This window comes from Micropterus salmoides, unplaced genomic scaffold, assembly GCF_014851395.1.
Source record: "Micropterus salmoides isolate LMB-PRFRI ecotype aquatic unplaced genomic scaffold, ASM1485139v1 Ms_hic_scaffold_16, whole genome shotgun sequence".
In the NCBI taxonomy this organism is placed as follows: Eukaryota; Metazoa; Chordata; class Actinopteri; order Centrarchiformes; family Centrarchidae; genus Micropterus; species Micropterus salmoides.
Genome location: NW_024040707.1, coordinates 3,780,349 through 3,795,499, shown reverse-complemented (window position 1 = coordinate 3,795,499; position 15,151 = coordinate 3,780,349). Strand labels below are relative to the sequence as shown.

Sequence of the window (15,151 nt, the reverse complement as noted above, 5' to 3'; positions counted from 1 at the left end):
TTGCCAACTGCATAAATACATTTTCATGAGCAGGACTAAAATTCCAAGGTTTATTGCCTGTATGATTACTGTGCCACAGCCGTGTCTGAAAGTGTCTTGACAGATTACTGACCGGCTACAGTCTGGTGACACATCACACCTGTTCACAGACGTCACACATGGGAAATAATGTTTCACATTTATTCATTAGTTTCTATTTAGGTGTCACTTTAAATATGTGTTACTTGATCCTTTATTAGTCAAAATAGTGAACCCTAATTTGACCCTAAAAACCTTACTCCTACGCTAACCTGCTAACTTTATATAAAATAATTCAGCCAACTTACTGTAATGGTAATGCTAACTTAAACATTCATTATTTGTCTTAGTCATAACCAAGAAAACGGATAATAATTCTTTAACATATATAAATAACTTAATAAAAAATACAGAAGTAGTGAAAGTAGCTCTAACCTGAAGCGTGCTGTTGAGGCAGCAGATTGGAGGTTATGTTACTGAGGACAGAACTACTCTTACAACTGTTCTTACTTTAAAAAGTCAGACACAAAAAAGATATTTGTGTGAATATGTTTCAGCTTATTTACACAGTTACGTATTCAAACTGTTGGCCTCAGAGAGTAAATGTGGAGCTAAGTAACAGTAGAGTACACAGGAGAATCATCTTCCAGATGGCCAGCATCAGAGCTCGCCTCCACCCGAGGAACAGAGTAGACGACATTATCATCGTCACCACGGAGGGGCTCTGTTGGACTGTTTGGAAAAATTCACCTCAGAGTAGGTGAGTTTACTCGAGTGGTCTTCAGCCTGGAAAAAGAAAACATGTAAAGAATCAGATGTAGCTTTGCTCCTGGTTGCACCTCAGCTCCATCTGCGTGAGCTGAGGTAGCAGGTGCTTTGTTGATACTTTACTCTGTTTAATTACTGTTCTGCCTCACACTGTATCTGTATTTCCTGCAGTGGTGGATGTTTTGATGAACTGGGTGAATGTTCATTCTGTGCCACACTTCAGAGTCTGTTGGTGTGTTTTAACTGCACTAATGACTCAATTACTGCCTGCTCTGATTATTAAAATGTCATGTAAACACCTTAACAAGCTTAGCAAGGCAGTAAATTAAACGGGATTACTAATTCATTGATAAGGATGCTCAGTGGTTTCAGCATCTGCAACAAGATGCTGCAGATGTTTTACCAGTCTGTGGTGGCCCTGTCTTTTATAATGCCTTGTGTGAGGGCCAGACCGTGATGCTAACATGCTCATTAAACTATTTAAGAAGATATACTTTATTTATTAATTATTTTAAACTCATTGTTTTTTCACTCTGTTACTATGTTAGTATACACACATGCACCACCACGACCCATAGCAACACACGGAGAGATGTGTTGCTATGGGTCGCCCCGAGGAGTTGGGGGTTCAGGACCTTGCTCAAGGCCTCCTTCGGCAGTGCCCAGGAGGTGAACTGGCACCTCTCTAGCTACCAGTCCACGCTCCACAACTCTGGTTCGAGCTGGATTCGACCCTCCGGTTCCCAGCCTAATCCTTACAGACTGAGAGTAGCTCAGTCAGAAGCTCAGTCCAAAGGCTGGCGCAGTGAGCTGGACTCTCTGGGTCCATGTTAGTTAGCCTGCTGAACAATGTCTCCTGGCCCCTCCCCCACATCCTGGTTGAGAAGCCAAACACTGGACACAGGAGAGCCTTTCTGCCTGTGGCCATCACAGCGCTTTACGCCAGTGCAGTGTGGACGTCAAAGGACTGGGGGGCGGCTGAGGTCTTACTGGATTTGCAAATTGCACTTTATAATAACATTTTCCATAACTTCTGGCACAGTGCAATATATTTATTTCTTTTAAGTTATACATTCATTTTGCAGATTGTACTACAGATCGCGCAGGAGCATGTTCCGTGACTAAAACACCTAGTCTGTAGGTTGTATATTGTGAACATTTGTTTTTATTATTTGTTCTCTGATTGTTTGTACAGTCTGTCTGATAAATGACTCTTGATTTCTATCAAACAAGCAGTTTGAAAAAACATGTCGCATGCATTTCCTTCCTCATGAAGCATTTGCAAGGCTACTTTTTAAAATATTTTTAAACCTGCTTTGTTCACATCCATGTGTAGCCTACTAGCCAGCAGACTTTTGCTTTCTGTCTTTGCACATTGCTACAATTCCTGGGAGGTTTCTGAGCCCAAAGCTAAAATCCTATAAATTTTTCCTTACTGTATTTTGAAATCTGGATGCAGAGACAGAGCTGTAGTCATCAGTGGATTCAGGAGTTTTTTGTTTGGTATATTTGGCGAGAGTGTAAACTGAAGAGATTTCCACAGGAGCAGATCTGCTGTGTCTGTCCTCTCTGATGTTCTCGTACACTTGGTTGGTCTACAGGAGGAGAAGGTTTGGTTTGAATTAATATGAGCTAGTTTCACAAAAAAAATAATGAAAACTCAGATGTTCATCAGACTCACCTCTGTGACAGAAGTGTACTCTGTTTCCACTGGAGCTCCTGAAAAACAGTGGATTCATTAAACGAAAGTTCACTACACTGATGAAACATCTGTCTTAATAAAATCAACAGATAATAAGATAATATGTTATGTAGCCTAAGAAAAGTGGGTGTTGTTACATGGCACAGTGAGCATCAAGCTAGCACCCAGTGCCCTCTGTGACATAAAATGAGCAGCAGTTAGGTTCCTAGGTTGCAATGTCATTATTCTGGTTGTTTTTTCAACCAGTTCTCACTCCCCCACTCGACACATATGGCTGCATGGTCAAGACCCATTTTCCCTTTTCCTAACCATAACCAATTTGTTTCATTGCCTAAACCTACTCAAATACTTTTTGTGCCTGAACCTAACCAAATTCCAGCATTTCACGATTAAATAAAGTTTCAAAACACTAACGTTTTATTTTGATTACGTACAACTTATTTATCGTTGCTAACTTTACCGGACGTTGTATATTTGTTGTTGCTAACCTCACTGCGAAGCCCTAAACGTCTAAAAATGACACTAAAGGGGGACCCAAGGTGTTAAAAAGCGATGCCAAAGGGCCTTGACCAAGCGTCAATATGTGACGAGTCGGGAGTGAGATTGTCAGTCCTCCTAAGCTTCAATTTTGTTCGTTGTGCGTCTCTGCTTTTCGTGCATTTACAGCATTTCTGTTCAAGTAAATTTGCATGGAAAGAGACAAACTGTTACATTTTCTATGAAAATGGGAAGTTTCAGTTTGGTTGACTACCAGTCTGTGTGTGTTTCCTCTTGCCTCACCCTTGGGTTTAGAAGACCTCTTCCTGCAGTATATCACCACAGCCAGTAATAAAAGGACAATCATTACGGCCAGAGTCAGACCGACAGGCAGCCACACATCTGTAGTAGATTGAGGAGAAGAAGTTTACATTGACACACACTCCTTAATGTCATGTACAGAACTCTCACTGAAATGAGTTTGAATGTGAGTTTCTATTTGAGTTGGACAAACTTTACAATGTCTATGGAAAATACAAATTTCTGATTGGCTAGCAGTCATCCAACAGGACACTTCCAACATAGTTCCAGACAATAACTTAGCCACTGTTCTAAATTAATACTTAAGGTATATTTAACTGCATGCAACCAACCAACAGTTATGCTCACTCTCAATCTTTAAAGGAAAAAATTTGACTGATTGGAAAATACACTTTTTTCACTATCGTGCTGTGAGTTAGATGAAAAGATGATAACAGTCTGATGTCTGTATGGCAGTGTTAAATATGAAAGTGCAGCTAGCAGCCACTTAGTTTAGCTAAGCACAATGACTGAAAGTAGAAGAAAACAGCTAGCCTGACTTTGTGCAAAAGTATCAGGTATATTTAAAGCTTAGGCCCTATTATGTATTTATATATCTCAAATGTTAAATCTGTACAAAAATGAAATGAATAGGCTAACCGGCAGCTAGCTGTGACTTCATATTTATTAAACAGATATGAGTGGTATCTTTTCATTTTACTTCTGGCAAGAAGTTTTGGATTTGTTTCCAAAAATGTCATATTTTTCCTTTAAAGGAGCTATATGTAGTTTTTTAACTGACGCTAATCACTTTCTTATTGCCTGTGGGTGAAGGGGTTGTATTGTCACATAAAAATAATCCACTCGCTGGGTTTTTCTGTTAACTCTGATGGCCAGTGTACCTAATACCATGTGAAGGGTTAGGTTAGCATGGATCTGCAGCTGTTTGCTTCGTCACGTTCAATATAGATATATTGCCTTTTTACCGATACTCAGGTACCAACACATTCTTCATTTGTCTCAGTCGCTTTAACTTCCATGACCCACATAATATACAATAATACAACATAGCAGCGCAGAACAACACAGTTGAAGACCCATTCACTAGAGTAATGTTACTTACTGCGGCCTAACTGTTATATAGTGTGGTGACGATCTAATTTATAATATTCAGTCCAGCTCACTAACCGTTGTGTTATCATCATATATTTAGCTCTGCTGATATTGCTGACCCTCTGGTGAAAGAGAAATAGTTATTGGCAGGCGAGCTAATGCCGACATATCATGTTGGCTAAATGCAGTCAGTGTGGCGTCATCATGTAACGAGCATGGAGTAGTTAAAATTCAAGTTGATAAATTATTACTGTCACGTTGCAGTGGGAGTTTATGTGAGTTTCCAGAATGTTGTGTGAAGCTGTCTGTGTTTCAGTCTCTGTGTCAGATTCTGCTCGCTTATGAATTTGAGCAGGTGTACGAGCACACACCTGGTTTTAATCTAAAACCCGCACCGCTAGTGGCCGCTGAAAACTACATTTAGCCCCTTTAAGAAATAAATGACCATTCAAACACAGCTTCTGTGGTAAATAAATGGCCAAAGCATCAGTGTGTTAACACACTCCAAGGTGTCTGGATATACAAAACAAATTAATTTTTGAATATCATTCTTAAGTTGATTCTGGAGCACAATGTCTGCAATTAGAGACAGCAAAACAATATTATTGTACATTCTTGTAAGGCAGAAAATGCTTCAGTATGTTAGACCCACAGTCTGTATATAAAGATGCACACATACACACACATCCCTTCTATTTCACCAGCTTTCATTCCAAACTTTTCTCATAGAGGAGTCTCTGTTTAGTTTTTCTGAAAAGCTAAAAGTTTAACATGCACAAGTTCTCACTCAGCTGTGATTGGAGCATTGAGAGGAAAAGACAGGACTCATGATTGGTCCATTGCACAAATCTGGAATAATAACTGGAGTGTGATGCATAAATCTGGATTAAGCTGCCATGTCATTTGTGTTTGATGGAGCTATATCTGGCAATAATGGATAAACAAGCACTTTAATAAACTCATGTACTTGCATAAAAACATGCTAATCTATTGTACATACACACATTCTGGTTTCACAGCTTTGACTGGGACCTTCTCCAAAGCCACTGGCTAAGAAGCTTTGCTAGGTGCTGAAAGGACAATTACATGTCATAGCTTTCAGTCTTAGATTTTCATCAAACAGTGTGTAGATGTACCTTGACGTGATGCTGTCCCAGTCTGCTGCTCGTCAATCTGAGCGTTTAAACTCTGTGTTGTTGTTGTTGGTGTGGAGGCTGATGGGTCTGATGTTGGTTTTAAAGTGGTTGGAGCTGTGAACAACAAAAACATGCAGAAATCCTGATGAGAGAACACAGGCTGTGTCTGCGTGGCCGCTGAACTGTTTTAAGGCAAGGCAAGTGTATTTGTATAGCACATTTCAACAACAAGGCAATTCAAATTGAAATTGAAATTGAAAAAGAAGCACATTAAAATATAATTTTGAAAAGGGTGATATGGAAAATAAAAACAGGATTTAAAAAAAAACAAGGTAAAACAGGACAGTAAAAGTTACAGTGCAGTGTATAATCAAGGTTAAAAGAGTTAAATAGAAAATAAAAACAGGCTGAGGGGTTGAGCAAATAATTGAGTTACAATTATATTTTGTCTTTGAAAAGAGAATAAACAGAGAAGTGTCTACTCTCTCTAGCTTGTCTGTACTCGGGTCCACAGCAATATTTGGCTCCACTGAGTTTGGTCTTGTCTGAGGCTACGCGCTGCAAACCCAACTTATTAGCTGGAAACCCCAAAAAACCTCGGACACTACAGAGAAACCAGGACATGTTTTAAGTGAAGATTTCTCAGAGTTCACAGTGATGGAAATTTAAAACATCAGCAGCTGTCAGTGAAAAAACTTTCTTCAGAGCTGCAGAGACATGAACAAACATTTTCATTCTCAGTTATTTTCATTCCACTTTAAATGTAAACTCACCATCTGTGACAATGATCTCAAACTCCCAGTAGGAATCTGGTGATAAACGTCTGTCCAGACCACACCTGTACCGTCCTGAGTCAGACTCTGTCAGCTGTGTGATGCTCACATACATAGATCCTCCAGTAAGAAATCGTTCTGTATATCTGATGCTGTATCTGCCTCTCTCAGCTGTGAAACCAGTTGTTTCAACAAGAATGTCTTTCTCTTCACATTCTTCCTTGCAGAAGTACTTCCTGCTTCCAAAGAAAATAAAGGAGCATTCAACTACAATATTTCCTCCAGCTCTTGTATAGAGGGATTTGTCTTCAGGAGGACTTCCATCCAGCAGTGCTGTTGAAAAGATGAACAATCAATAGTTACTATCTGTACTTAACATGATGCAGTCTGATCACAATAATTACAGTTTCAAATGTGATCCCCAGTTACACTGGGAGCTGCCCAGTTCTAAATTATTATCACTTGGAACAATAAGTTGAATGTGTGGTACACTAATATTCAAATTAACGTGTGAGTGTGTGTCTTTATCAGCCTGTTGGTGTTAAATGAGAATCAACCAGTGAACAGTGAAGCTTTTCTTCAGACAGGAAAGAAACATTTTTATGACTTTCAGTAGAAACTCACCATCTACAACAATGATTTCAAACCTGATGTTTGATCTGTCCAGACCACAGCTGTACAGTCCTGAGTCAGACTTGGTCAGCTGTGTGATGCTCACGAAAACATTATCTATAAAATATCCTCCTTCATATGTGATGCTGTATCTGCCTCTCTGATCTCTGACACCAGTTGTTTCAATGAGGATGTCCTCTGGTTTACATTCTCTCTTGCAGAAGAACTTCCTGACTCCAGGTGAAGAAAAGCGGCATCTAACTCTGATATCTCCTCCTTCAGTTCCTGTATGGACAGATGGGATCTGGGCATTGGTGAGACCAGTGTTTCCATCCTGCAGAGCTGTTGAAAAGATGAACAACAATAGTTACTGTCTGAACTTCCTGTAAGATGCTGCAGTCTGATCACAACATTTGCTGCTTCACGTCACACTGGGAGCTGCCCAGTTCAACCAGTCTGTGGCTGAGGATCACAGACTGGTACTGCAGGTGAATGTTACTGTTTTGTTTTTCCTGTACTTCTTTTAGCCATCATCCTTTATTCTTCCCTGTATAAATAAAGGTTTCAATAAATCAAATATAAATGATAAAAAGTAACTTATTCCCTCCAGATCATAAAATGTGTATCTTTTTTGTAGTTTTGCTGCTGTAATGTTTTTTTGATATTTTTGTTCTTTTCTCTTTCTTTCTTTCTTCCTTTTTCTCTTTTCATATAACAGTGAGCCATAAAAAAGGACAACTGTTTGAACAATAATGAACCAGGTTTTCATGTCAGTAATAACATTCATTTAGATTTTAATATTAATTTCTACCAAAGTGGAAAACTGTATCAGAGTATACAGCAGAACAGACAGTAACAGAGCTCCAACAAAACACTATGAAATACTGAAAGCATTAAAGCATTAAAAAGGAGAACCAGACAAAATGTGAACATAAATATTGTAGACTAAAACTTTAAGGTAAGATTTTAAGTCACGAACCACAAGAGTTCAGTGAGACTTTCAACATTCTGTAACTCTTTCTTCCCTTTTAATCACAATACAGAACTGACTGACTGTATTTACATCAGAGCTTTAGCAGGATTTGTTAGATGTGTAAACAGTGATCAGTAGGTTATGAAAAATTATTTAATGTGATGTAAATACATTTTTATTTATCCAATTCTTAAATCCATGCATTTTCTTTTGTTCCTGTTTGTGTGATATCTTCATGTAAAATCTACTTCATACAGAAGTTATTTCAAATCTTGTGAAGCTTCAACAAAGTCCACCAACAGTCAGGCTGAAGCAACAGAACACACAAACTCTTTCACCATAAAATACAGCAAAAAGCAACAAAATTGCACTTTTCAATTGATGTCAACTATTTTCATAATCAATCATTTCAGTGATTTCACAGGTCAAAATGTCAAACTGTTGCTGGTTCCAGCTTCTCCGATGTTGGGATTTGACTCTCTTCTAACCTTGTAAGATTATGCCCTTCATTTTCCTTCCTTAGGTGCAGTTTATTTAGAGGAAGTAAAATAAAGAACTTGTATTGGACTAGATTTTAAGCTCAAATGTACATTGGAAGAGCTTCTCAAAGAGATTCCTTATTGAAGCAATTCCAATGCAAGACATGGAGGTAAAATCTCCATTCCACATGAGGACAGACTTGAAAAAATGTGAACATATCCATTAAAGTGACTCATACCGGACTCTGATCATCATATTTAACCATTTAAAGGACTTATGAGAAACTGTGACACTACTGACCAACATAATAATAAGAGAGACAGAAATCCAAAGTGAATACTCACAGAGGAAGAAGAAGCAGATCAAAGTGTGACGGACTTTCATGTTGAGGCTCTGATGGTTTACTGCTGCCGCTCTGACTTCTTCACTGACAAACCAGGAACTTCTAACTTCTTTAAATGATGGAGTCCCTCCTCCAAACACAACACACACACAAACACACCCACACACAACACACACACAATCATCTATATTTCTACTGCAGGGTTTGAGGTTTCCTGCATATTCATGTGTGTTGTAACACAATCCTCAATGTTATCTTTATTGTAGCACTTAACGCTTTTGAATGTCTCTTCGGCGACCGCATGCCTCGTACATCTTCTGTTTCAATCATCAATAAATCATTTAATCATACCTGTTGATTGTGTGGTCTTTGCTAGTGAATTAGTAGTAAAGTACTGCATCATATCATTTGTTGTTGTTTTTTTAAAGCAACTATCAAAGTCAAATAAATGCTGTGGAGTAAAAAGCACAATATTTCCCTCTGAAAGTTAGCGGAGTAAAAGTATAAAATTGAAATACTCAAGTAAAGTACAAGTAAGTAAAAATTTAATTATTTCTACGACAGGGGAATATCAGCAGTAATCAATAAAACAGCCATCCAAACACCCGGATGAGACTGTGAGAACATAAATGTACATTTTGAAAAATCTACTGATTCATCATTGAGCTGTTCTTAGAGTCTCATGGAGGCGATAAAGTCAAGTTTATTCCAAAGACTCCTAAAGGATTTCAATCCAGCTGTGTTTGTGTTGAGACTTTGTTGAGCAATCGTTTATTGATAATAGATTATGGGCATGTTAAAGCTCCCTCCAGGGCTGTTTTAATTTTGCTCTGAGTTAATAATCTACAAACTGATGAAGGAACAAAGGATCTGGGACAGTAGGCCTAGGCACTACAGAGAGTCCAGTCCAGACTGAGTGGCTTTACAATGGCATCAATAATTTCATCCTTGAGAAAATAGAACAGGTATGCAACAATCTAATGACTATTTCAGCATTACAGTATTGTTAAAATACGTAACTTTGCACTGGTATATCCAAAACTGTACTATTATGAAGGCATTTGTACTTGTTCTATACATTTTATCATTAAGGTTTCAAAACATCTTACCGAAGGACTGCAGTTGAAAATTAGTCAGCAGGCTAACACTGGCTCATTTACTGTAATGCTGATTAATGTGTGTTGTCCTTATAAATAAATACCGTTAAACTTCAATTAATAGATGTTACTTTGAAATAAAAGCACATAAGCTGTCTGTCGGTGCCAGATCAAATGAATGATGTGTATTTGACATTTTATATTAGATTTTTTTTACAAGTGTTACAATTCTGTTTGAAATTAATAAACTGTTTCATAGTAGTTTCAGTTTTGTGCAAAAGGAATTAAAGGCTTGTCCCAAATATAGGCAGGGTCACTTCAGTGCACTGTTCCTCTTTAAATGCAGTTTTACTTCAGATGTTCACTGATGTCATTTGGTCCACGTGGGGACATTAAAATAAATATTTATTTAAGCGGAAAGTCTCTTGATATCCAATCTATTTGGATTGACAGATACCTGGGCAAAGTGGAAAGATTGGGTGGTCTCTGTTTTTTCAGTTATCTGTGGACAACTTGATTCATGACAGCTCATTCTTTATTTTGTTGATAATCCACATCGGCCTTTATTCATCTGTTAAAACACACAAAGTATACACAGGACAAGATAAATACATGAACATTAATTAATGAAAAGAAAATAAGAGATATAAACTAAAACACATTGTCATGCACTAGAAAAGATAGCTGCCCAGCATGATATTGCATTACTAGAAGAATTATCATTTCATTGATATTACATGGTAAATCATTTTTTGAGTAAAATAATAAATATAATGTATATATAACATTGGCCTGGTGCTGGCTGCTCACACTTCATCATCTATTTCTAAACTAATGTTTCACACATTTGTTTCTGTAGGGGAGCAGAAAAGAAGGCACCGGGAGCGTATAAACATCTCATCCTTTGGATTTAGCCAGAAAAGCGATCCTGAGCCCTTTACATCTGTCCACAGGCTGTTATAGCGAAACCAAGACAGTCGGGGAAGGTCTAATTTTTTAAGTTCCACCACTAACGTGTAGGTCTAAGTGCTTTTTTCAGTTTTAAAACCTGCTAAAGATCATGTGGACTGGTTCTTGGTGAGAAAGTGTTAATCTACCTGAATACCTGAGTATATGGCAGAGTTGCAGTGCTCAGTGAGACACAAACAGCATCATTTGTGTTGTGTGTGTGTGAGTGTAGCGTAGGTCTGGTTCTGATCCCTGCTGGCTGGATCGAGGCTCTCGTAGGTGGATTCAGATGTAGAAGCTGGAGGACAGTTCTCATAGAGGGCAATCTGAAAACAAAAAACACAAACTATTTGACAGATAGAGAATGACCTACCGTGAAAGGCCATCACCACCCTTAACTCCAACTAAGGGTGGTGATGGAGCAGTGGATAAGATGGCTTCCTTTGGTGTGAGAAACATGGGTTCAATCCCCCCAGTAACATATCTACTAATGTGACCCTGAGCAACACACTTACCCCCTAGTTACTCCAGAGACGTGGAATCTCGGATATAATTAGGAATTGTAAGTTGCTTTGGATAAAAAGCGTCAGATAAATGTAATGTACATTTCTGGAGGTGAGAGCAGGAGGCAGGAAACGAAAACCAACACATAACGAGTTTGTGCATGAGGGTGGAGAAAGAAGCTCTCTGCTAAGCTATATTTGTGAAAAAGAGGATTATGCTGCAGAAGTGATTTGGTTTCTGTTGACATTTTGATTATTTTACCCACTGTGAAACCCGTCACTACTCGAGTCCACAAACTTTCTACAGCAAGGTTTAAAGTCTCTGGTGGGTCTGTTAATAAGTTTGATGGTTTTAGGTAACTTACAAAACATTGACGTCCTACTGTTAGTTGGAATAGAATAAAATAGTTGGAAAAGAAACAGTCCATTCGTGGTTGTACAGCAGTGTAACAGAGTGGAAGCTCTTTACGCACAAATGATCTTTGGCTGTACAGACACAGACCTGATGGAGAAAAGTTTCATTTTTGGCCCTTACAGAAGTAACGTTAATCAGCCAATGTTTGCCATTTTAAGAGGTGAACCTGGCAGTAACATGTAAGATTAAAGATTCAATACCAGATTTGTTAGGGTCAGAGTGAATCTGAGTATTTTCCCAACCTTGATGTCAGGACTCAGGATCCACTCACTGTGTGCCCAAAGATGTTTACGTTAACTCTGTTGTCGCAGAGAGAGTTAGGACAGTGTCAGAGTGGGCCTTTTGCTTTTGAAATGAACCCCACATACACCTCCACACCCTTATTCTCTCTTCAGTGGAATTCAATTGAACTGGACTACACCTACACACACCTACACACTCATCCCTCTCACACCAGAACTCAAATGGCCTTAACTGCCTGATTTCCCCTTAACCCCACACATCCACACATGCCACTCACCCCCCTCCTCCTCAAGTTGGAGGACTAGTCTGTTTCCTTATCATTTCAATTGTGGACATTTAATTTTGTATATGAATCATACATTTTGAAAGGTTCTTTATTGCTTTAATGGAAATGAAAGATTTTGTGTTTGCTTACTATGTGCATTATTGTTTGACTTTGAATATAATCAACTTTATTTGGAGTGACTGAATTAGTGTTTGGTGGTTTTCTTTTATTGGTGTATGTTTGTAGCGAAGGTAGCTAGTGATCGGGGTATCTAATATCCTACTAATTGACCGTTTTAAGTGAGAGGTTAGGATGAAGTTAATTATTCTGTCTGGCTCCCCACCTATTTTGGATATTTTGATAATCCTCTGCCTCACTCTAATTTTCACACCTATATGCAGTGGAAATAAAGAAATTATCAGCATGTTAAAATCTGCCCTGATTCCAATCCTGAAGATTGGTTCAAGACATCTTTAACTACTGTCTCCTGCACATGGCTTGTCACATTACTTCACCAGCTAACGCGATCCATATTCATCTTGTCATCATCTTGTCAAGATCTGACGTAATTGCTGACGTAATCTGCACTCTGCGCATGCGTTGGCGTCTGTAGCCACCTGTCGGAAGCTCCGTCTTAAACCGGACTCTTATCCAGTTTTAATCCACTCTTTTTCGTTACATTTTTTATATCGTTTTTATTAAAACTTAAGTTTTTAACTTAAGTTTTTAACTTAAGTTTTTAACTTAAGTTTTACGTGGGTTAAGGATTTTAGTCATCCGACATGGATTTTAAGATAGATGACCATAAAAACGCGATCAACGCTACTGATCGCAACAAAGCTCCGGTGACTATGCAAGCCGAGATAACTCTGCCCCATGAGGACTGCACACTCCTTAAGTAAGCAAACAAAAAGATTGCTGACCTTATGGAAGACATCCGACGACTTTCAGAGGAACTCAAAGAGAAAGATTCCCTGCTGACTGGCTTTATGGATGTAGCTTCAGTACAAGCCAAACAGATTGTTTCTCTTAGCGCAACCGCTAACATCCAGGACACTGTGTTTTGGGACCCCTCTAGCCTTCCCAGGCTTTCATCCTGCTCGACTCCAAAGCATCAGTCAACCTGGGCTGAAGAGGTGGTCCGTGGCTGCAAGAGAGGCTCAGATGGGGCTACCTCTCCTCCGCACATCGGCCTCTCCAGCCGCTATGCAGCCTTGTCTGACGACACTCCGGTCCATCCAGCGGATGCACCTGCGGCTTCGAGTCTCCCTGATACGGATCTCTTTCGGCGCACAGTGCCTGCCGACACTGTTGCATCTCCTCCACCGGCTACATCTCCTGCACTGGGCCGCCGGTCTGCCGCTGGGCCTGATCGGCGGCCGTCATCCCGGTCAAAAACCTCCGCTTCCCGACGTAGGATCCTGAAGGAGGCTGTGCTCAGACGCTCCGGAGGATGTCTCTACCCTGCACCGTCGGGTAGCCCTTCTGTCAGGTCTGTTACTGCTACTCCAACACAACACTCAACAGCTCACACAATCCATCCTCAGTCCGCACGCAGCGTTGAAGCAGATTCTGCTCAGTCCTGCTCTGGATCCCAACATCGCTCACCGTGTGTGTTATGTGGATAATTTTAATATTTTCTGGAAAAGAATGTCTCTTTTTAAGACAGACGGACTTCACCCAAACAAACGGGGCTCAGAAATGTTAGCTGCGCACATACAGCATGTGGTGCGGTCCACACATGACTTACGTGAATGACTAATCATTCATGCAGCACACCTGGACACACCACCGCTCACTGAACAGATCTCTGCCTCATGCCACAAACAACTGTCTCCACCTGCTGGCATGTAAAGCCGTCTGCTCCCAGCGCTGTTCCACAGACTTCTATTCCTGTCATCATCACGCATAGACCAGTAAACCGAAATGTGCACATCCCACACAGAAATATTAGTAATCTCTTAAGGATTAGGACAACTGCACCAACTCCAGCACCCAGAACAAACTCATTTAAAATGGCTCTCTTCAATGTGAGATCACTTTCAAGTAAGACTTTTATCTTAAATGATTTTATCTTGTCTGCAAATCTAGATTTTATGTTTTTAACTGAATCCTGGTTGCAAATGAATGACTATAGCCAGCTAGCTGAACTGTGTCCGCCTCATATGATTGCTTTAGTCAGCCGAGGGTCAGTGGTCGTGGTGGTGGGCTAGTGAGCGTGTATAGGAAAAATTTTAAATGTCATCAAGTATGCTGTGATGAATTTAACTCCTTTGAAGTTCTCACTCTTAAAGTTGGAGGGCTGCAACCTATCATATTTGTTATAATTTATCGCCCCCCAAAACCCCTGGAGGATTTTTATCAGAACTTCCTGAATTTTTATCTACTCTGGTTTTAAATTATGACAGAATTGTTCTTTGTGGCGATTTTAATATTCATGTTGATGACCCCACCAATGTTAATGCAACTACTTTTTAAATATGGCCACTTCTTTTAACTTCAAACAACATGTCAAAGGGCAAACACATAACCGTGGTCATACACTGGACTTGGTTTTTACCCTGGGTGTCAGCATTTCCTCTGTGGAATTAGTAGACATGACCATATCTGACCACAGATGTATTGTTTTTAGCTGCGATTCGCCTTTACTCATGCCGCCTCACCAAGCTCCGTGTGTTGTCGCATCTTTAATGAACAAAGTGTTTCAAAGTTTTGCGCATTCTTTCAGAGCCAAAGCCAACACCTGTCTGATTCCAACACCAACAATCTGGTCGATCACTTCAATGATGTCTGTTGTCGTCACTAAATATTACTGCTCCTCTAAATTAGGCCTACGTCTAAAGCTAGTAAGCAACCCTGGATAAATGACAGCATTCGCAGCCTAAAAAGGGAATGCAGGAAAGCAGAGCGCAGATGGAAAAAATCCAGTCTCCAAGTCCATTACCTCAGTCTGAAGGATTTATTAATTAACTACAATAACATGGT

At 39.6% G+C, this 15,151-nt stretch overlaps 1 protein-coding gene across 1 annotated transcript in view; it reads right to left on the bottom strand.

Moving 5' to 3' along the window:
* Positions 1-726: 726 nt before the first annotated feature.
* LOC119905068 overlaps positions 727-15,151 on the bottom strand; it is a 40,477-nt gene continuing 26,052 nt past the window's right edge. Inside the window, exons 2-8 of the mRNA XM_038721776.1 lie at positions 6,912-7,241; positions 6,288-6,620; positions 5,515-5,628; positions 3,269-3,367; positions 2,468-2,505; positions 2,223-2,381; positions 727-804 (exon numbers count right to left, since the gene is read on the bottom strand). Of these exons, the coding sequence (XP_038577704.1) occupies positions 727-804; positions 2,223-2,381; positions 2,468-2,505; positions 3,269-3,367; positions 5,515-5,628; positions 6,288-6,620; positions 6,912-7,241 (1,151 nt within the window). The remainder of the gene's footprint in view (positions 805-2,222; positions 2,382-2,467; positions 2,506-3,268; positions 3,368-5,514; positions 5,629-6,287; positions 6,621-6,911; positions 7,242-15,151) is intronic.